This window comes from Alligator mississippiensis, chromosome 3, assembly GCF_030867095.1.
Source record: "Alligator mississippiensis isolate rAllMis1 chromosome 3, rAllMis1, whole genome shotgun sequence".
Lineage (NCBI taxonomy): Eukaryota > Metazoa > Chordata > Crocodylia > Alligatoridae > Alligator > Alligator mississippiensis.
The window spans coordinates 124,123,727-124,147,462 of record NC_081826.1 but is presented as its reverse complement, the minus strand read 5'-3'; the positions used below and the strand labels follow the sequence as shown (position 1 = coordinate 124,147,462).

The 23,736-nt window shown below is 42.2% G+C and overlaps 1 protein-coding gene across 4 annotated transcripts in view; it reads right to left on the bottom strand.

The window, feature by feature from the left end:
* Positions 1–706: 706 nt before the first annotated feature.
* The window catches only part of RREB1 (ras responsive element binding protein 1), a 144,165-nt gene continuing 121,135 nt past the window's right edge, over positions 707–23,736 (bottom strand). For all 4 annotated transcript variants that reach the window (XM_059724367.1, XM_014606967.3, XM_019490460.2 and 1 more), the window contains 2 exons: positions 9,457–10,203; positions 707–4,381 (listed from right to left, as the gene is read on the bottom strand). In XM_059724367.1, coding sequence (XP_059580350.1) covers positions 3,861–4,381; positions 9,457–10,203 — 1,268 coding nt within the window. In that variant the 3' untranslated portion in view covers positions 707–3,860. The remainder of the gene's footprint in view (positions 4,382–9,456; positions 10,204–23,736) is intronic.

The window sequence follows — 23,736 nt, the reverse complement described above, 5'->3', positions numbered from 1 at the left end:
CACCGTTCTCGTAGAGAGGTACAGTCACCTCTCTACGAGAAGAGCTGAAAGGAAGATTCCCCAACTCCTCGCAGTTCCTGCCATTGAGAAGCCAATGCTCAGCCCACACGGCTGTCTGCCTGTCACTGTTATGTGGGAGACATTCTTCAAGGAAGCAAATAAAATGCAAATTGCAAGACTATGTTAAACTGACAAGCTTAAATACAGTACTATGCACCTAGGCATTTGCCAATAGCTGTTGATTTCATCCAGAACATTTCACAGCTACACAAAATTCCCTGCTGGACAACTCAGCCATGATTGCAACTGCCAGAGCACACCTAATCCACTTAAAGAAAGCTATCAATAATTCTTCATACAGCACAATACCTTGAGAAGGCCATTTCTTGTGTGACCATGAGTTTGCTGCTTAAAATGGACAGAGAACTTCAAACTAAAGCTGGTAAAGACCTTCGCTTACATTTCTCCCATTTTGTAGTTGAAATTTCAAACCCCAAATCCACTGCTTCTTAAGACTCTGGTTAGTCTGCTCACAAAGAGAACAACGTTTTCACAATTTTTTGGCCCACTAATTCAAGCTCAGGCCAACAGAAACAGTAAAACCCTCTGACCATGTCAAGCTGCTTTGTGCATTATCCCTCAATCTATGGTTTCAAAGCAAGTTACAAGAAACGCACAAGAAGAGCCATGTCCATTTTGCAACCTATAATTTTTAAATATAACATTTTATTGCTTAGATGGTTTGATACAGAACAGCTTTACTTTTATTTTGAATTTGGAAGTACTGTACAACTGAATAAAAAGAGGAATAAAAGTACCAAAAACAAATGTGTGATTCTCTGTTCATGTGGCATAAACCAGTCTTGTACACAACTTGTAGCAGCAGTTTAAGTTCCCTTTAGAAAAATATGAATTCTACACATTTATTATTGTTTCCTGCGTGGGCTGAAATCACTAGAATTAAACTTCCTTCTTGAATAGAGAGGGGTAGAGAAAAGAGACATACACAGAAGGAGAGAGAAAATTATGAATCGTTCTGAAAATGGAATCAGACTGTCCCATAGCCCCAAAAGCTACTTCAGAATAGCCATAAGCCTAGATTTAAAAAAAAATTTTTTTTGCGCTTTCACAGTCAAGTGCTTAATGTAGTGATTGAACTTTCTCAATGTTAAGTCCATTGCAACTCAGATAAGAATTTCAGAAGATCCATTTTTGTAAAAGCCCTGAGAGAGGAAAATAAAAAGATCCAAACCAAAAAAAAAATGTATAGAGACAAATTAGCTGAACATGCAAACTAAGCATAAGATTCACCCATAGTTTAAACATGTTATAAATTTCACAGTTTAATATTGGGGGGAAAAAAACAACAACAACAACAACAACAAAAATTCTCAGTCAAACTCAACTAATAAAAATGTCATTAAAATGTGGCAAGACCTTATACTCTACTAGGATATAGATAAAGGCTAAATAAAGCTTTAAATCAATAGTGATTATTGCTAGCAGATGTCCCGGCAGGCTGCTGGGAATTGATTACTTGCTACATGTTCTGCAGCATATAGTTTAGTAATGGCTTCTCCCCCACAATATTGCGCAGTTTAGTGTGGAGAGTTGCAAAAAAACCAAACCAAACCAAAAAAAAACAAAAAACCAACAAACAACAAAAAACCAAAATACCCAAAATAATAATAATTATTATTATAATAATTATAATATAATAAAAATTAAGGGATGTGTGAACTGGTTTTAACTAAATAGGACGCACCTGGGTAGAGTTTTAAATGAATCATTGGTTCTGATATTTTATTTATCTGGAGTAATTTTGTTTCAAAACTGGTCCAAACATCCCTAGTTGAAAAAAAAATAAAATCACATATACCTCAACCATTTTTTTCTTATTCTATTTGCAAGAACATTATTCAACAACATTTTTCTTCCTTTGAGTTCTGGGCAGTTGGATTTCAGTCTCTAGAAATGTGGGGAAGTCAGAGAGAGAGAGGGAGAGAGAGATACATATATATTAGCTATGATAGGGATCTGAGGCCCACATCTTCCTTGTCTAATGAAAGTAGAACAAAGCGGTTTTGCAGGGGGAAGGGAGGATCACAGTGTGAGAGAACAGGCTGACGGGGTGGAACAGCACAGTGATGCTCCGGCAATACTATGGCTCTGTCTGTCCCAGAGGCAATAAAAACAACAAGAACAACAACAAAACGCTGAGCATCCCTAAAAATGCACAGCTACAGTAGGAGACATTTGGCGTAACCCCTTAAATCCTGGTGGTTGGAGTATCACCAGTGGCTGGCAACATCGAGGTCTGCGGAGAAATTCCAACGCTCAGCATTTCAAGGGGTTAGTTTACTGATATGAAATGTAGACACATGCCTTAGTCTTCAAGCATCAACCCCAAAATCTCAGGAAGAAAAGGTTTGTTTGTTTTTTTAATTATGTAATTGATTTTATTTCATTTCATTTTTAACATATATTTGTAGCTTTATTACCAGTAGTATTTTCTTGCTTTAGAACATGACGGCAAGCAAGATCACGGTACGGCTCGCATTTCTTTCTTGCTTTCTTTTGACTGGAAGACTGAATGACTTTGCTCTTTAGTAACAAGTGTCATCACTGATGCAATCTCCACAAAATGCATATTGTATTTGCAGTGCCTATCTCATGCACTTGGAAGGTTTTTTCACAACTCCCTTCCCCCGCATGCTCTCCTTCCCTCCGTTCTCTCTCCATTTCTCTCTCTCACTCTCATACACGCGCACACACACGGACAGACACACACCCACCCACCCACCCACCCACCACTAGTGAGATGTTCCCCTGCACATTTTGGATGATAACTTGCTGGCCTCCATTGGATTCTCCAGTCAGAGGAAGGGTTTCATTTGAAGTACAGTAAAAGAGCTGCGACGTGAGAGAGGAGCTGGTGAAAACTTGAGTCAAAAACATTTAAACGGGGCTTCCAAGCTGCATTGTAGATCTCCGTGGGCAAATATTGCCCATTGGTTTCTGCTGACTGCAGAGACGAGCAAACTGATGAATTTATAAAATAACAATAAAATAATAATAATAATAATATACCGAAGCAAATCAAACATATATAACAGCTGGTGCGTAATTTCCATAGGTTAAGTTGCTATGTAACTCTTCTCTGTATACTCAGTCCACAATGGCCAGGGGAAAAAAAAAAACAACCCTAGTTACTAGAATACCATTTCTAATGCTGAAAAGTGGAAACAAGTATGAGATTGAAACTGTTTCCTGCTTTTGGCTTGAACCACTTTGAACACCTTCAACTGCCCTGTCGTTAACATCTGGAACTGGATTAATGCTCCACCATGTGGCAAATGCAAGAACATCAACTGAGGAAAAAAAAAGATCTCAATGTCTCATCTATATTTCCTCTGATTAATTTGTATGAAATTCACATAATTTTCTTCCAGTTATTGGCTGCAGTATCCAAGGGCTTCCCTACCCACTGCCCCCATTTCCAGCTCAGAGAACAAAACACAGCGACTCTCACAGATATACAGGAACAAGTTCACACACACCAATACAAAAGGTAATATTAATGCTTAAATGAAAAGGGTCCTCTCCAAATAATTCATTAAAATATTAAAAAATCATTTTTGAAAAAATTCTATCATACCAAAAGATCTAATAAAGTAGTAAGGCACTCAAATCAGTATATACTGTAGTCTCTTGCATTATTATACTGAAAGGCATATGGCACAGACTCCAGTCTGCCATAACTCTCCCACATCTGAAGGGCACTCTTACAAACCACTCCAAAAAAACTTGCTCTGCTGGCTTTAGTTTGTGTGCTGGGATAGGTCCAATTTCATAGCAAGTCATTCAACTCCCAAAAGCTGAGGTGCACTGTCTGCAGAGGCAAGAATGTGATTCATCGGAGATTTTTTATTGTGCATCTCCAGCAAGTCCTGAATGAAACCCGAAGGTCTCTCGTGATCAGAGTTCCCCCGTGATTCCTGATCTTTCGGGATCTGTTTCTGTGCATTCTTGCTGGACTCTGCAAGGCAAGTGCTGGTTATTCGTCCACTGCTTCTCTCCTCTTTGCAAAAAGATTCCTTCGCTGCATTGGCCTGACTTTCTTTTCGGCTTCTAGGGACAGATGAAGAGTCACCAAGGCCTGCAACGGAGTCGCACTCATTTTCTGAGATGGGGTTAGTGCCACTGTGGCTAGACTCATTCTCACTGTCTTCTTCACACCGAGACTGGCTTTCTTCTTTGTCACTCTCCTTGCCATGGTTCCTGGCATTCTTGATCTTCTGGTGTATGCGCTGGTGACGAACCAGACTGTGTTTCAGAGTGAAGGTCCGTTCACAGGTCTGACACTTGTACGGTCTCTCCCCTAGGACAGAATTAAGACTGAAATTGAATTGCAAGTTGATACATTCATTTCCTTTTCTCTTTTTCAGGCGTGCAACTTTTCTGAATAGCAGAAATTCAGCAGCCACATCAGCCATAGTCGCCTTATTGCTACAGATCTGATTTTTGGTTTGTTTTATCATGTGCCAGTAAATACAGATATTGCTGGGGCAGAGATGAGAAAATACAGATAAAGGCTAAGGATTTGTAGATGTCTGGTGTCGTTTTGTATTATGAAAAAGACGGCACGGCAAAGCAGTGTATTATGTATATGCCAAAGTGCGCAGAATAATTAGCCAAGGAATAGTGCATAAATAATATTGCAAATTCCATCTCCCAGCAAGTCTCTGGTAGACTAGAATGATTGAGAGTGGCTAATTTTACTTCGGGGGTCTCAATTGCATGCCTTTTTGCATGTGCTGCTAGGAGAAAGTCTGCAAGAACCCCTCCATATTCAAATTGGTCCTGACACTCAGATTTTTAGCGCTCTCATATATTTCTTGTATTTAGTTTAATCCAAAGTTAAATGCAGGATTGTTTTCCATGTGTCAGGCTGCCTACTACTTCTGTATGACTGCTACTTCACTGGTAAGTATTGAGGCATCCCAAAAACTGCTGGAGACTGTAAAGTCATCTGTTTCACAGTGATTTGCTTACATCAGTAAACCTTTTTGCCCCAAGAACCGGATGAGGGGTGTGGGGCTGGTCTGTAAGTAGGACCAGACCCTGTATGCAGGGCCCTGGGGGCCCTATGCCACCTCTGCCTGGTTCTACACATGGGGATTGGGCTCCAGGGGCCCTTCACCACTCCTGAGAGCCAGGATCCAACCCAGTAGTACCTTGTGCGCCCCAACTAGTACACAGGGCCACAGTCCATGGGGCCCCCTGCAGGCTAGATAAGGCACTGGGTGGCTGGATCTGACCTGCAGGCCAGGGGTTGTGCACCCCAAGTTTATACCATCATTTGGGTAGATGTATTAGTAATATGTTACTATTCACAGAGCAGGGTAAATCCACAGTGTCCATACCCTTTCGTTCACAGCTTTTCTGTACGTGGAATGAGGAAGATGTGCCCCGTTAACACGGGCAGACCAAAATGACAAAGCCAAACAAGAATCGAGAAAACATTTCTCTCCCAGTCATGGTGGAAGAGTGAATTTTCCACATACAAATTACTACAGGGAACCTGCTTGAAGTGGACTCTGTGACACAGAACTGGATCTTTTGTGAGGCACAAAGAGGGTATCATGTCACTGCTTCAATGTGCAAATAGCAGGCCTAAGCTTCTGGGTTTTAATCAGACCATGAATAACTCCATTATTAGACAACTACCATGAGAACTGACAAAATATTTTCAATGAAAGATTTAAGATGGTTTTTCTTTGTCCATTTTTGCAAAAACTGTGTGCGCACGCGTTTTAATCAGCTTACAGATGAGTTGATTTAGAGGCAAAACTAAGTTTTCTGGGGGGTGGAGAATGTCTTCAACTTTTTCCAATCAGGCCTAGTTTCAGTTCTCTTATCTCCTTGTTCTCAGGAACTAGCAAGTGTTGGCCAACCTTTTTGGCAGGCATGCCACAAGGTAAGCCCCACACCCTCCCTGAGTATCACTCCAATCCCCTTCCTCCTGATCTGCTGCTTTGCTTTCTGCTTCCTGCCCAAAATGTTCCTGTGTTCCCTGCTCCCCCTTGATCCATCACGTGCCACACACAGACTACACTTGTGCCACATGTACCATGGTGGGTTGGCCGCTCCTGGATTAAACTCAGGAACAAGCTGCAGGCACTGTATGCTGTACGCAACAGATGAGCAAGTAGCTTGCTTGGTTCCAAGAATATCTCCCTATATACAAAATATTTAAGTGCTTTCTCAGGTACAAAGTAATTCATAAAAAGGTTAATACAAGGTAAAGATACTTAAACCTTAGTACTGACCTACTGCCTTGAAGAACCTGCAATACTATACTGCTTTCAGCATTATTTAGTCCTGCATGTCAGTTTGCAACTATTAAATAAAAACAGCTTAATAATGCAATTTGACCAAGATACCATCTTGGTCAAATACATACATGACAAAGCAACTGCTTGGAGCTGAATTTTCACTTACATTAAAGCTCCATTTGTTCTGGGAGTGTAAAAAAAAAAAAACAAGAAAAGAAAAAAAACTTTGAAATGATTTTAAATTTCATTTGATGTATACAAACTTTAAGATCTTATTAAACTGGCAGAATGGTGAAAAGGGGCCCTACTGTTACTGAGATGGGCCCTTTCCTAGAATATAACTGTATCTACATTTTGGTCACTGCTCACCCTGCATCTGTGAATCCATGATCAGGGGAAACAAGAGAGGAAAAGAAGAGTTCAAATCACAGCAAAATCCCACCAAAATCATAATTTCTGGACTTTTCTTTTTTAAAGAATGCAAGGATAGGTACTAGCCTTATGTTTAAACTGCTCAAAGCAATGGCTTGCACCAGACTTAGAGTAAACAATACAATAATAAACTTGGGCGCATTCTGCACTGAGAAACAGATAGGCTGGAGATGAAAACACAGATCCGCAAATGACCCTCCATTTGTACAGGTTTTCATTGCTCTGCCCTGCACCTCAGTCCCCAAACATTCTTGCTACTCTGACTGTAATCTTTTAAAATTAAGGGTATCTTTAAAAAAGAAAAAAAAATGAAACCAAACAACAACAAAGCCTCTGAAAAAAAAGAAATCATCTCATACGGCATTTTATCATAGCAATCAGAAGGAAAAATGTGCAATACTCAAGAAGAGTCCTCATTTGAGAGAGAAGATGCAGGTGATTAAAGAGAGTTTTAGAGAAGCAAGTGGTAGTGCAACTATTTACATTTACTGCAGCTGAAGAAAGCATAAGGCATCAACACAGATTTCCATTCAAAATTGCTATAGGAAAATTAAACTGGATCAAGAAATGAATGCCTCAAGTTAAACCAAGAAGGGGGAGGGGACAGGAAGAAACAAAGGATCTGGTTCACAAGACTGGCAAAACTCAAGGAACAATGACAATATTAAAACCATCTGGCACAAGATCTGTGAAAGAGCTCATCCCCCAAGGGCACAACGGGGTCTCTCGTTTGGCTCAGAGTATGTTGTTTTAGATTTCAGAAGCCCCCCAAATCCTTTCCTGACTATAGTCATGTCATATTTTGTGTTGACTTTGTGATGTACAAAAAGTAGGGACAAGAAAGAAATCAAATTTGCATTTACTAGCAGTTAAATATTTTCAGAATAGAAAACTAAGTTTACTCCCATATGTATGCTACAGGAGGTAGCCTAGATTTCAAAGGTGCTGCATTCAGATTGACTTCAGGCAGATTTGTGGCTCCCTCAGCATTTTGTGGAAAAAAAAAAAAAAAAAAAAAAAAAAAATCAAGCTATTGGAAATTTGCTGCCATCTTAAAGCCTTCAATCAGAAATTTGTTTAGTGGTTCTAGAGGCTAATATGGTCTTTATTCTTTCAGGCAGGCTACTGATTAGACCCATACACTTTTAAAAGCGTCTTAACATGGATACTTCAGTGAAGCTTCATCTTAACATAAATATCCAAGCTTAAATCACAAAATATGTAACTTAAAGAAAAGCAATCCCAAAACAAGCATAGAGGAAGTATCCCTCTCCCTGATATCTCTTCAGGTCACTAATAAATACAGCACCTTTGGATTCAATGGTTTTGAAGAAAACGAATAAGCAATACATCTGTGAGCTTGTCTTCATCCAAATAAAAGTGTCATTTAATAACCCCTTCCAAGGCAAAGTTGAAGAATATTTAATAGGGCTGTGCGAAGCTTTGATCCCTGATTCAATTTGGTGGAGATCTGGCCCAAGTCAGTGGCTGAATGTCCGAATCCAAATTGAATCAAAGGACCCTTTAATCTCTCCAAATCAAATTGGAACCCTCCAAATTGATTCGAAGAGATTTGGAAAGATACAGCGATTTGGACATACGCAGCTTTAAATGTTTTTTCTACATACCTCTAGGTAGCAGGGGCTTGTGAATACTGTGATGCTAGGCCAGATGGAGAGTCCCACAGGAGTGCGGGGGGCTCCCCAGCACACTCAACAGCAGACCCGGATCTGCTGCCAAGGTCTGCTGGAGTGTGCACTGCCCCCCTGCCCCTCTGGCTTGGCAACTCATGCTTCCTGGGTCTGGGGGGGTACCCAGGGTCCTGCCGCAGCCAATCGCCAAGCCAGGGGGGGAGGGGGCACGCACAGGGGAGTACTTCCAGTCCACTTCTGAGTTTGCCACTGAGCATGTGAAGGTCCCCCCTCCCCCGCTCCTGTGGGACGCTCCGCCTGCCCCAGCATCGCAGTGTTCACGAGCCCCACCTGGTACCTCCAGGTAGGTAGAAAACACATTTAAAGCTGTGTCTATGGCTGAATCATCAATTCTCCAAATCAGCATCGTATCTTCAGATTTGGATTCAGCCAAATAGAATCACAGACAGAGATCCGAATCAAAGAATCGAATCACTGTCCCCGATTTGGGCCGAATCCAAATCCAAATCAAACAGGGCCCACTTCGCATACCCCTAATATTTAATTGTATAAACAGGACCCCATGTATTTCATGACAACTAACTCCTGGACTAAATCATTACAGGGGCACTTGTATTAATTGTGCTCCACTTGCTCTGCCCAGAGACTCCTCTTTCCAATCCCCACGCAGAGGCAGTGCATTCCATGGACAATGTTACAGCACTCCAGCGTCCATCAAAATATGGGAACAGTGCAGAACCACAAAGACAAGAGAAATAACTGGACATAAAAGAAAGCCTGTTCAGTAGCCTCCCTGCCCTTCCCACACTTTCAAGTTCTGCAACATGTAATTGGAAAGAACCCATAAAAATGAAGGTAAGTAGTTTCCAATTTTCTTTAAAAATATACAGAATTATAAAATAAACAATGTAATTCAGTTGAGTTCTCCATGGATGCGAGTGATTTTGACTGTTTACCATTCCGTTCCCCTTCCCCTATTTTTTTTATGTAGCAACTTCCACTGGTTTTCTTCCGTCTCATTGTTCTCCTCTTACCTGTATGAGACCTCATGTGTCGTGTCAAGTCTTGCAAAGACCAAAACCGCTTGTTGCACACAGTACAGACTTTCTTCCTTTTGTCTGCTTTTGTGGTACTCTTAGCCCCATCGGTCTTTGGTTTTTTGTCATCATCACTCTTCTCAGTGGACTTTCTCCCTGCGCTCTCTCCCTCAGAGACGCTTTCACTCTCTTCATTTTCCTTTGCTGGTGCCTCACAGTCCACTGGAGATTCTACCACCTTTAAGTCCATCGGGGGCTCTTCCTGGTCAAGAGTGGAGTCCAGTCCTGGGGGAACTCCGGCTTCATCTTGAACACTTCTGCTTTCATCCTCGCTGCTCTTTTCATCTTTTCGATCCTCATGAGTATGAGCCTTTTTGTGCCGGCCAAGAGTGCCAGCAAACTTGAAAGATTTTCCACAAACATCACAGGCATGTTTCTTTTCAGTCTGAGAGCTGCTGCCTGCACTCTGGTCACTCTCTGCCAGTTTAAAATCCATCAGCTTGCTGGCAAAATTGAGATCGAGGCTTCTGTTACTTACAGAGTCTTCCTCCGGCCCCTCTTCATACTCATCTGATTTTTCTTGTGCACCCTCTTCTCCTGGGGATGAGTCAGACTTTTGCTCCTCTTTGGGACTGCATTCATTTTCTGGTAGCTCTGTTTCTTCCTCTGGTCGATCTCTCTCACAGGAAGTCAGGTCCAGCACCTCATTTGTTGCAGCTAAAGCCTCCAGGTCCAACTGGTTGTCTGTAAGCAGAGAGAGGGAAATTTTCAGTTGGATACTTTCCACATACCATCTCAAAGCTACATATTGATTGATCAGCATCACTCTTAATACTTCCACATGTGCATTTGCTTCTTTACAGCCAAAGCCAGTAATTATGTAACTTGAGAAGAGAGAACAGAACAGAGACATCAGAGTCTAGGCGGACTTAGGTGGTGAAGTGCAATTCTATCGCACCTTGCTTAAGTCTGTGAAAATCCCTACTGCATATACTCTTGTAACACACTTTCATCTTACCTTTCAGACTGAGTCATAAAAAGAAGAACAAAAACAACAGTGAAATGATTTCATTTGAACTGTTTTTCAGACATTTTTGCAGGGTGGAATAGCTACTAGGTCCATGTCCAGACAAGCAAGGACATTGGTTCCCCAGGGACAAGTAGCAACACCACACCTTGCGCCAGTGCTGCTTGTCCCCAGGGAACGCCTGTGCCACTTGCACTCTGGCACATGGCAGGTTACCGTGGGTGGGATGGGGGAAGCTGGGACCAGCAGCAACTGTACTGGCCCCAGCAGCCTCAACTGGGGTTTTAGGGGCTGGGGAAGCTGTAGCCACAGCAGTGCTCCTGCAGCTGGGGGCCTGGCTGGTAGCCAGAGCGTGGCTCCAGTGAACTAGGCTCTGGTTTTGGGCAGTGTGCACTGCCACCATGTGCACTACCCAACTGTTTTGCATGTGGGTTTTTTTTGACCCCGGGACCTTCCGAGGGGTCATCTGGACATGGCCTAGAAGTCTACTAAATCTTGGCCCTCAGTTTTACTGAATCACAATATAACCACTTTCAGTGCAGAACACATTACAATAAGGTACCAAAGAAGAGGAAGGAAGTTCAAAACTTTTGTAAAGGCAAGAGTACCAAACATAAATAAATATGAAACAGAAAAATGTTACGTATATGATTCTTAGCATAGGCTATGAAATCAGTTTCCATCTACTGAAGCCCATTTGCCAAATAGAGATAAAAATGATAAAAACGCAATTAATTGTTAAAGGTTATTAACAAGCTAACAGAAAAACACTCCAAGTTCCAACCATTCCAAATAAAAAGCCTCAGTCATATAAATGTACACAGGTGACAGAAGTCTGTGACAGTGCAGGATGAAGTGCCCCTTGATGAACAAGTAATTTATTACAGCATTACTTGTCAAAAAGCTAAATGCTGAAACAGACCATATCGCTTACTGATCTTCAGCCTCTGCAAAGACTAGACAAGACAGGATGAACTGTCAGGCTCAACTACAGTGAGCCATTATCAGCTTGTCACATTCTTGACATTGCTTATAACATGTTTTGTAATAAATGCCTCCATTTCTTTATGGGAAAACAAAGAGATATAGAGATACAGCTTCTAAAATCCAATAAAGATGGTGTATATATACACAATGGTAAATAAACCAGATGATTTAGATGCCAAAGTGGAGACAGATGCATGGAATGAAACCGCACCTATCACGCCTCTTTTTAGTTAGGATTTCAGGACTCAAGCTAGGCAAAGCACATCACTGGATCTGCAGCCATCTTCATTTCAGTCCTCATTTCATTTCATTTCATCCTCATCCATTTTCATCCTTCTTTTTTTTTTGCGCAATACAGATATAGCCCCAGCTATATGTATTCATTCAAAGTGTCACCTTTCATGTTTAGCACACATTTAGCATTTTGAGAAGACCTCTACCCATACTAGCAGCATAAACACTAAACCCACTGTTTAAGTTGTCTGCAAGCCTAATAGCTGCTTAGTAACTATAGAGATGTAGAAACTCTGATAAGACTGTCTAGATTCTTTTCTGGTTGATGCATGCAGCACAAGTACCTTTGTCTCAGGACTACCCAGATTATGAGAGGCTTCTCTCATGGGGAGAAAGAGTAATCAAAGGGAACAATACGATAGTTATTGAGCACCTGATAGCTTGAAACATGTTTTTATAATACCCCCTCCCTCATGAAAATAAACAGCAATTAAAGAAACATCCAAGCTAGGAAGCATTTCTAATAATTCTGTATGCTTCATAGAGAATTATCCTCAAGTTACTTTTTGGAGGATGGGTGCAGAAGGATGATCTGTTTACAAGATGAAAGCTCACCTTTTAATCCTAACAAGCTGGTTTGCAAAACGTCGGTTATGCAAAGAGCCATTAAAGTTTTCCGTAGGGTTCACATCCTCCCCAACCCTCTGCCTATGAAAACAGAGGACTGAACCACATTTTTGCACGTTATGGTGAAGGATGTGGGAAGCCCTGAAAATGAAGCTCACCTGGAAGTTCCTAATAAAGCTGTCTTCAAATTCTGTATTTCAAGCATACTGTTGGCACGCACATTATATATTGTGCATTTTAAGCGTAAGGCAAAGATGCAACGAAAGACAGTAGGGCATCATCATGTAAAAATCAGACTGACATGCTACAGCACAATCATTCTAACAAACACTGCAAAATATGATACATATTAGAAACAGCAGTCATGGAAAAGGCTGTAGCAACAGAGTGTCCCATGGAATTACACGTTCAAGCTATAGGAACGCCGCACCAAAAAACCTTTCCAGCCAGTTCTAACAGCTGTTCATGAGAGCGAGGGTTAGAATTGGGAGACGCCAGAATGTAGAACTCGAGTTAGAATGGGCACAAGCCATAACGCAGCAGAAGCGCTGGTACCTGGATCCTTTTTAATTGACACATTTTGAAAACGTGGCTAAAAGTAAGTCTAACCATGACTTCTAGTTTTGATATGGTACTTCAAAGATTACTACACTCACAAGTTCCACAGTAGCAAGGACCGTGTCATGTCCATTTTACCCCCTCCTACACTCATCCTGACATATCTTTTTTTATTGTAACATGGCCTATTTTGCTGAGGACCTGTCCCCAGGAAAAGAGCTTCAACTATGACCATGAACCACATAATGGATAACAGATACAGTTGAGAGTAGCAACAGTAAGGAATCAGTGGAACAGGTTCTTGACTACAGGCTATGGTTACTACAATCTCTAAGAAAATCAGAAGGGAGAGGGCTTTTCTATACAATGATTTTGAAAGAGCATGAGTACAGAAAGTGGCCTAAGATCGATGCCACATCCCAATAGTGATAGTGGGATGGAAGCCACAGACGGACCCTCTGCAAGGTGGCTGTTATCTCCAATGTTTCCAATGGCTTGAAGCCACACCATCCTCAGGAAAGGTGGCAACCCTGTTAGTCATCACATGAGGGCCCAGCAAGAAACAGAAAGGTATGCGAGTCCCAGGAACGAGTTAGGGAACAGGACAAGGAACCAAAGAATGAGAGGATGAGCAAACACAGAACCAAAGAGAGTGTAAGGGCACCATACCTTGGGGGAGGAGCTGGGGAAAAGGGAAGCACTGGGGAGACCGGGAGGCAGATGCAGATCAGCAACAGCATTTCATGAACTCGGCACAGTCCGTGCAAAAAGAACAAACATGGCAAGGTATATTACTATGCATTTGCTACCTCCTCCCTGAAGAAACAGCAGGGGCAAAAGAGAGCATCAGGGACATGAAACCCCAGAGAGAACCAGCCTCCAAGAGGGGCTGGACCCTGAAATGTTCCATTTTGGTCAGAAAAAATACCCACCCAGCCATATTGCAGTTAAGTTATACCTGTGAACAAAGGGACACAAGGTAATTTACTGGGCCTCCTTCCCTTTTTTCCTTGGCTCTACTTTTCTTCCTTTATCTTGACATCTTTTTTAGCACTGCCTTCCCACTGCTTTCTTTTTTATGCGTTTTCCACATTTCAGTTTGTTTCCCACCCAAACCCTGATCTATTTGTATGTTTTGTTTTTTTCTTTACCCCTTCATCTTCCCCACTCCTCACCCCATGGCTCTTGGGACAAGGGGAGTGGGGGGGAATGATGAGTCCATAATCAAAGTCTTAAATACAGGACCACGGGTGGGTAGATTATATTTGAAGGAGTCACCCTACAAGCACAGGTAGTTGTGAGGGATGGGGAAGAAGACCTTGTAAGTGTGAGTAAACAGCTGATCAAGCTAGGCAAATCTGCAGTTCCAAGACTAAGTAAATCCAGTCACAGTTTTAAACATAAAAGCAAAGTTAGGAACGTATTATGAGAGAGACTGGAGCAATGCATTTTTCAACAGCTGAGCTGGACCAGCACTGTATTTTTAGGAACAATTTCACTGGTCCATTATGAAAACTCCTGCAAGTCGCACGACAGCGCTTCTGGGTCCCCGAATGATCAGCTATACCCCTTGGGGTTGGTTTCCCAGCTGGCAAAGACCCCACTTTTTCTGCACAATACCCAAGTAACTGGAAACAGGTGAGACTCCAACCCTGTTCAGCCGTAGGCAATCTTGAACAGCAGCCCTTGACTGTCCTCCACTGGGGGTTCTGGCTATGGAAAACATGGCTAGCATTTTCCTCATAACAGTCATTTTAGAACTGGGCCAAAAGCTCCTTCATTAGAGCACAGGAGTCACAAGGCTTCTTCTCTCCAACACGCGCTTTCATCCTTTCCAAATGAATTTATTCTGTGCCTACAACAGTAGGTTGGGCCCCCGAAATTCTAGCACCCTTGTGGCTGACACCAGCCTGCCACTTGAGCACAGGGACACCTGACTGCTTTTACTTGTGCTGTGTATCCTCAACTGAAGAGCTGGATTACCAGAACATACCATACACCACCAGTACCATTGTTGTATCTCTCTGGAGTCCACCCGCATTGACATTTTGCTGGTGGACATGCACACAGTATATATATGGGCTGAGTGCTAGTGTAATTTGAAGAGATGGCTTTATTTAGCTGACAGAAAGGCTGGGTTTTGTCAGTTTACAGCATGTGTGGAGAGCACACAAACTTTTGGTGACAAATTCTGTTCAGTATCATATAAACAGGGCCTGAACTGGTAGAGAGTCTTGGCTGAGCCTTCTGCACCTGAATGAGAAACATCCAAGAAGCAATCCAATTCACCTGAAGGCTGTCATTACAGTTCCCAAGACAAACGTCCCAAATTCACTATGTTTCTCAGATTGCCACTTGGTACAACAGACTTGAAGGGGTGATGAGTGGAGCAAAGATTTTGTGTCTTTTTCTCTCTTTCCATCATTCATTTACCCATGTTTGTAAAGCCCTTTCCAATCAGATAAAAGGCACTGCTCCCCCATGAACAAGCACACGTTTTTTGGCAACCAAAGACTTTCTTCAATATACAATGTTAACAAATGTTAGTACAGCGGTTCTCAGCATTTTTAGACTGAAGGTACTGCCACACTGACTGGAGGTTCCCTTCAAGTAAACTTGAGTCACTCCTTGGAAAATACCAGCTCTTCATTTTCGATTTTTTTTTTTTGTTGCAAAGAACTCAGAAAGACTGCAACTATGGATTTCTATTTGAAATCTCTGGGTTTATCCTGTGAATCATGTGTATAAACTGAACAGTGCTACATTGTGCGACCCACCCTGCGTCACCCCTGAAAGGATCAAGGGACCCTGGTTGAGAATCACTGTGTTAATTCTTGAGGACAGGGACCATCTCTGATCTGGTATCCACTTAACACAGACGAAAAGAAAAAGAAAACCCCTCACAAAACCCACCACACAATCAAAACTGGAGGTTCAACAAACACCTTGCTGGGGTCGTTTGACCCCAGTACTTTTTCCTGCCATGGCAGGGGGTCGGACTTGATAATCTGCTCAGGTCCCTTCCAACCCTACCAACTATGAACTATGGAAATTTCAATCAGCCACAGCTAGAGTGGAAAGAAGGACTAGTGTAATGCAACTCCCTTTCACCATCAGCAACAAAGCCGGCAGGTCCTACTTCAGATATTCCTCCACAGTTTCAGAGGTGGCATCAGAAAGTCGATGCACTTCTTAACCACGATACCAACCCTAATGCTGGTTCTGTGCAACACGTAAACCAACGATGGTACCTTCAGACAACCCCAGAGGGAGAATACAAGGTTGGAAAGCTGAACAAAGGAAGAGGAAGATAGTGAATATGCAGCAAGTGAACAAAACCTATTTACTGCTTCTTAATCGCTATCTCCAAAAATATGCACTTCCCAGGAGGCACCACCCAACGTAAAACATCTCAAGGACTGTGAATCTTGCAATTTAAGGACTTCTCTCTCTTGCATAAAGGAAATTGCTACACATCTGTAACATTTAAAACCAAACCCCTTTGTTTAAAACTTTAGAAAGAAAATTTTCTTTTATTGAAGTCTATTTGCACACCATGTTCTAGAGTTCAGCTGCTTTTGCCCAATTGAGACATATTACTTAAACATTTTATGTTATGTTACAATATGTTTTCATTCTCAACTAAAAAAGGTGATGTAATCTGGGTTTTTTTCATTACTATAACCATAATCTTCTGACAGCATTTGAAAATGGAAAGTTTCAGCCAAAATGAGGACTTTTTTGGGTGATGAAAATGAAAAAAAGAGGGTTGTGCATATTAACAAATGAAAAGAGGAATCACTGTTGTACAAAACACAAGAGGGTATAAAGTTAGTGGTTGATACCAGAAAATTCTTGTATAGTCCCTAAAGAAATAGAAACCCCATCACAAAAACTTCTCAAAACTGGAGTGGACAGAAGAGTAAAATTAACACTGAAGGAACAATATGCAATGCTACCAGCAGTAAAAACTAGATGTTCTAATATTCCAGCTACAGTAACAACCACCACTGATTAACTTCTATGGTACTCAACTAATACCATACGCAAGACAGCAACTTTTCTTTTACGGTGTAAACAGCATCCACTAGATGGCATTGTTCTAGTACATTTTGTGTTTTCTTTTTTAATTGGACACACAAAGCATAGTTTCTAGTTCCATGTTGCAGCAAACAAAGTTAATTTAATAAAAGCTTTGAAGCGATTCTTCCCTCCTTATTTTCTGAAATTATACTGCTAATCTCCCTATTACGCCCAGCTGCTTTTAATAGGATTCATGAATGTTAGAAATAGAGAGCTCACATTCGAGGGGTTCCATTAGAATCTTAAAACCCCTCCAACCATCAAAAAATTTAAAAAGTATAAAAAGGAAAAGTAAAATTAATTCAAATAAAACTAAATCATCTATTCAGAAGGCAAACAGGAAATGCCTAATTCTAAAAAATATATTAAATATACTATGCTATGCTATACAACTGGTAAAAAAACAAATACAACGAAAACCAGAAGCCACCACCTTGCTCCTCCTTTGACACAAATTCTGCTCTTTCTTGGTCTCTGGTCACATGAACAGCCATTATTCCCATGAGAAATCCTATTAGCCAACTTGAGTAAAGGCATTCAGATGGAGGCCACAGAGTACACTTAAAAAATGGAACTCAGCATCTGTACAGGGGGGAAGGAAGGGAGGGCTGCTACCATCGTTGCAACACTAAAATTATCTTGTCTAGTCAAGGCCTGAGTAATGTCAGGACTGATCACAAAGGTGGAGATGTCTAAGCACTGATGAATTTTGCAAAACACTGTTTGGCAAGATTTGTTTTTAAATAGTTGCTTTATAAATATTTGCCTACCTACTCATGGTAGTAATTCCTAACTTCCTCACAAGAGGGACCTCTCAGTCCCAGGTCCACACCTCCCCTGCATCAACTGGGAGACTGCAAGAAAAAAGTAGCATTGGGAAAAAACAAAGAGGAAAATAAAGTTGCTTTGACACAATGGATCCGGGTGTTTCACTGTACTCTTCCACATTTTACCTCTGTGTATTTCCTTTCTCTAGGTACTGGGCTTCATTTTTAGTGCACTATGCCTAAGTTTGACTTTGCCACTTCTCACCTACACTGTTGTGGTTTTCTTCATCTATATGGTGCATTTATTCTTTATTTCTAAATGCTGTGGACAGGCCACTTTCTCTTACTTCATGAAGTAGAAATATACACGTGCCCTGTGACTTTCACAGACTCCCTCTCCATCCATATCTGCTATAAAAGTTGCCACCCTAGTCTTTAAAATCTCCCTACTGAATTGCTCCACATGGCACAGCTTGTCAAACACCATTTCCTCGCTTTGGATCTCACCTTAAACCGTACCTCTTTAACTTAGATCAGGGGCGGGCAGTCATTTTGGGAGGAGGGCTGCTTACTGAGTTTTGGCAAGCCATTGAGGGCCGCATGACAGGCAGCCAAGGGCAGATAAATATAAATGTTCTAAATTTTTTAGGGGCCCCACAGGCCAGATAGAGTGTCCTGGCGGGCTGCTGCATCCATCCTATGGGCCACATTTGCCCACCCCTGCCTTAGATCATAACTGCAGCTAAGCCACATCCCAAACATCTCCTTCTCTTCCCTTTCTTTTCACTGTATGATGAAACTTGTGCTAGCAGTCACTGGCTAATGAGAGCCACCTTTCTAAGAACCATGATAATTTATGACAATTGCATAGTCTGTCTAGATCCCCTGTTAACCACACTAGGCTATTCATGCTCCTTTTATAACAAACATAAAAAAAAAAAAAATCCCAGTATCACAGCTAGCTTAAGTGCAAACTGGAAATCTATTTAAAATTGTATTTACTTCCATCATTTGATGCTTTTTGTTTCTCTTGGACAGTGGAAGGAGACCCAATCTGGCAGCTGCTCCAGTTGGTCTGATACAGACCCTGGAGTAGCCAGAACTGGCTACCTGGCAGTCAGACCAGACTGCAAGCTGTGCTACATGCAGTGGCCACAGCAACTGGCCTGTGCCACAGGCAGCACCTACTTTGGGACATGTGCCACACAGTTCCTGGGATCTGTTGGTGTGGGACCTGCATTGCAAGCAGTGCTCACAGGCACCATATGCAGCATGCATCCCGGACTCACTGGAGCAGACGCTACATGCAGCGTAATCCTGAAGCTGCTGGGGCAGGCACTTAATATGGCGCAGTGCAGCTAAGACAACCACCACAACAGCATGGCTGCTGCTCTGGCCAAACCGGGGTCCACGCAACACCAGTTCCAGCTGCCCTGGGATCTGCACTGCACACAGTGCTGGGGGAGGGGAAGGGAGAGGGTCCATGGGCCAGATTTGGCTCGCAGACCTGCTCCATGCCACTCATCCAGCTCACAGGGCCAGGTGAGTTTGACACCCGTGTCTTAGAGTAACTATCATGAACTGATACAAACAGCATAAGAACAACTTTGTCATCTAGACAGAGACCTAACCTACCTCAATGGTCTTCTGAATGTCACTTAGAACACTTTGGTTTCCATGACCCTGGCTAGCCAAACTGTGTTAGAAACCTCTGGTTATAACCAGGTGTAAAAACCTCAAGTTGTATTTTTTTAATTCAGTTGCCAGGAGAGAATATATGAACTTTCAGATCCTTTCTGCAGAGTTTTATTCCACCAGTGTCACATTATAAAAAGATCAAGGAGACTTTATGTTACACGTATGGTTTGCCTGTATAATCAAGATTAAGTCATGTTACACCCAAAATAACCAGATGGGCTACAGCCGTGTAAGGTAAGGGCTGTAAACATGGCTATAAAACAGAACTTAGCCCCATCACGACAGGCAAGATCAAAATCACGTTATGGGTCAAGTTCCTATCATGCCATCCTAGTACTTAGATCTGTACTCCTCCATTTAGAAAGGGATTCATATTCTGATCTCTTTCATTACAGTACAACCCCATTTTATAAAACCAAGGTTTCACAGACCCTGGAAATCCTCATATAAAGGGGACTTCAGAAAAATGAGAACGATCTGAGGCATACTGATGTGCTCATTGGTTAAACCAGGTTTCAGTGTAATGAGGCTGATTTGTAACTTTCATTACTCTTATAATCAAAGCCATGTCCCTTCTGCTGCTTTTAAATTAATTACTTCAACAAATCTTCTATGAAAACCTACTCAAAACACTCCTGATTCAAGAAGTCTCTCTTTGAAGTGCATACGTACTTTACAACAAAGGCTCAATCATGCAAACTACAAACAGCAGCATACTGAACAGTGTTCAGGCAGGAGACTCGCACAACCATCTGCAGGGCTTCCCTCTTAGATCTGTCTATCCTATTTAGAATATGCAGAAAAACCAAGTAACTGCAACAATCCTTGTTTCTATCACCTTGTCCTCTTCTGATTAAACACTATTCAGGTCTTGGAAAAAAACTTGTGTCTTGTGTCATTCAGCAATGAATTAGCTTTGTTTTCTCTGCAGTCTCTAATCAAATTAACGGAAGTCGCCTTAGTTTTCTGAACAACCTGAAAAAGAACTACCTGTGCTATCATGAGATCCACCAGCCCTTTCTTTAGGCCGGGAAATAAGCCTGTTTCTTCTCAGAGAGCAGTTGGCAACTCCATGTTTGCGCAACTGGTGGCGTTCACAGTTCTATTTGGTAGAAAAGAAGACATCACATTGTTGACAGGGGAAGTGTTTCTGGCCTAAAGCAAGAAAAATAAATCTATATTTATCTGTCTTCCTAATGTGCAGTAAGACTTCTTTTTTTCTTTTTCAAAACATTTTGTCATTAATGTAGGGGAAAAATAACTGTTGCAATTAGAACTCCATCGTACCTTGCCTGAATGGAAAATATTCCCTCTCACCTCCCTAACATCAAAGAAAAAACTATTACAACATCCCAGTTCTAAACTTCAGTGGAAGGATCTTTTCTTGTGTATCTGTCCCTATACATGTAGACCTGATGCAACATTCATCATTCATAAACTCTTTGGATACAATCTTTTCACTGATTTCAACAGAATCTAGATTAGACCACATGCAAATAGCAATCGTCATCTCCCTAAAAGAACACGTTTTACATGTCTGTCTTAAACCTAACAGCTAGAACAATTAAAAAAAACAAGTACAGAAAGTATAAATAGTTGAAATGAAAGCAAATGCCAGGCAATGGAATCGGAAAAATGAGTGTGGCAGGTACTTCTATGATCTAGAAAGTGGTGAAGAAGGGACACGGGTGCAAAAAGGCAAAAGGCAACCAACCTCTCCTTGACAGGATGCTACTGGTACCTCCCTCATTTCATTTTACACAAGCTGGGACTGTATGTTAATTAGCATCAGAAATTGTATCCAGGAGTCATGTGTGCTTTAAGCAACCCCAAGTCTCCCTAGAGTGGCAGTCCTATGGCTCTCTTATGAACTGCACTTCTTTCCATTTCTCAGTCTTGTTCAGTTCAAATTCAGCAATTTTGAATCATAGAAAATTAGGATTGGAAGGGACCTCAGGAGGTCATCTAGTCCAACCCCCTGCTCAAGCAGGGCCATCCTCAACTAGATCATCCCAGCCAAGGATGTCTACCTGGGTCTTAAAAACCTCCAAGGATGGAGAGGCCACCACCTCTCCGAGTAACCTGTTCCGGTGTTTTATCACTCTCCTAGTGAGAAAATTCTTCCTAATATCTAACCTAAACTTCCCTTGCTGCAACTTGAAACTTTTGCTCCTTGTTCTGTCAAATGCCACCACTGAGAACAGTCTAGTACTCTAGCTCCATCTTCTTTCAAACCCCCTTCAGGCAGTTGAAGGCTGCTATTAAATCCCTTCTCAGTCTCCTCTTCTCTAGACTAAATAAGCCTAGTTCCTTTATCCTCTCCTCCAAAAGTCATGTTCCCCAGCCCCCTCACTGTTTTTATTGCCCTCTGCTGGACTCTCCAATTTGTCCATATCCTTTCTATAGTGGGGGGGCCCAAAACTGAACACAGTACTCCAGATGTGGCCTCAGTGTCGAATAGAGGGGAAGAGTCACTTCCCTTGAACTGCTGGCAACACGCATACCAATGCAGCCCAGTATGCTGTTAGCCTTCTTGGCAACAAGGGCACACTGCCGGCTCATGATCAGTTTACTGTCCACTGTAACCCCCAAGTCCTTTTCTGCAGAGCTGCTGCCCAGCCAGTCAGCCCCCAGCCTGTACTGGTGCATGGGATTGTTCCATCCCAAGTGCAGGACTTTGCACTTGTCCTTGTTGAACGTCATGAGATTTCTTTTGGCCCAATCCTCTAATTTGTCTAAGTCACTCTGAAATCTAGCCCTACCCTCCAGCATATCTACTACTCCTCCTAGCTTGGTGTCATCTGCAAACTTGCTGAGGGTGCACTCCATCCCATCTTCCACGTTGTTGATGAAGACACTGAACAAAACCGGCCCCAGGACTGACCCCTGGGGTACTCCACTTGAGACCAGCTGTCAACTAGACACTGAGCCATTCATTACTACCCTGTGAGCCTGATGTTCCAGCCAGTTTTCTAGCCATCTTACAGTCCATTCATCGAGCCTATATTTCCTTAGCTTGCCTGTGAGACTGTTGTGGGAGATTGTATCAAAAGGCTTGCTAAAATCAAGGTATAACACATCCACTGGTCTCCCTGCATCCACAGAGCCAGTCACCTCATCATAGAAGGCCATAAGGTTGGTCAGGCATGACTTGCCCTTGGTGAATCCATGCTGACTGTTCCTAATCACCTTCTTCTCCAAGTGCTTAGAAATGGATTCCTTGAGCATCTGCTCCATGATTTTTCCAGGGACTGAGGTGAGGCTGACTGGTCTTGTAGTTTCCTGAATCCTCCTTTTCCCCTTTCTTAAACATGAGCGCTGTGTTGCCTGCTACCGCTTTCTGCAGGCTGCTGAGCAGCTATCTTACAGCTGACTTCCCTAGCAAGCCAGCTACTGCTTTGACACTTCAAATACCATCCTATTCTCCAATTCTGGTTGATATCCATTGTTCATGAGAGAGAAAAACCAAGAAGCCAAAGATGAGCAAAGGCCTCCTCCCATTAGACCAACTCTTTGCTAAGTTTTTTGTATACATGCAGCGAAAGGGCTAGCTTTCACAATTGGTAACTTATCACCAGTGTCTTAGGTCAGACTCTTGACTGTTTCTACCTTGGAAAATTTTCAGAAAACCACTTGTGTACAATGCAGACCAATCCATATGCAACGCTTGTAACTGAAAGCATTCTTCTAATCCTAATGCACACACACTAGACTGACATCTCGAGTCCTAGATTTTTTTGTCACATATTCCATTTTTTGTCAGCACCAAATTAATCCTCAAGAGTGAAGGACATGGCGGGTGTGTCTACACCTGTCATTAATATGCAGCAATAAACTCCAGTGCATATCACACCAGAGTTTATTACTCCCAGGCACACTGTTTGAACGTGTGCCCAGGACCACCGCACACTGAACCAAGTCGGAGCAGCCCTGGCTGGCAAGGGATCTGCGGGGTCAGCCTGCTAGCTCGGGGCTGCTCTGACCCAGCTCAATGTACTACAGAGGGCCTGGCTGTGGCAGGAGGATGCTCCAATGTGTGGCTAGCCAGCAGGCAGCACTTGCACTGACATATCCTCAAGCCCCTGCCAGCCAGGTTGGCATCTACACATGCGCTGCTGTGAAATAAAAAACACTGCAGCAGTATTTACAAGTACTATCCTGCTGTGGAGTTTTTTCATTTCCTGCACTCTAATAGGGCTGCACATGTAGACAGATGTTTACTATGGAGCTAATTAGTCAACTCCACAGTAAACATCTCATGTAGCTGTGCCCTGTTTAGCTTAAGAATGGCCATAT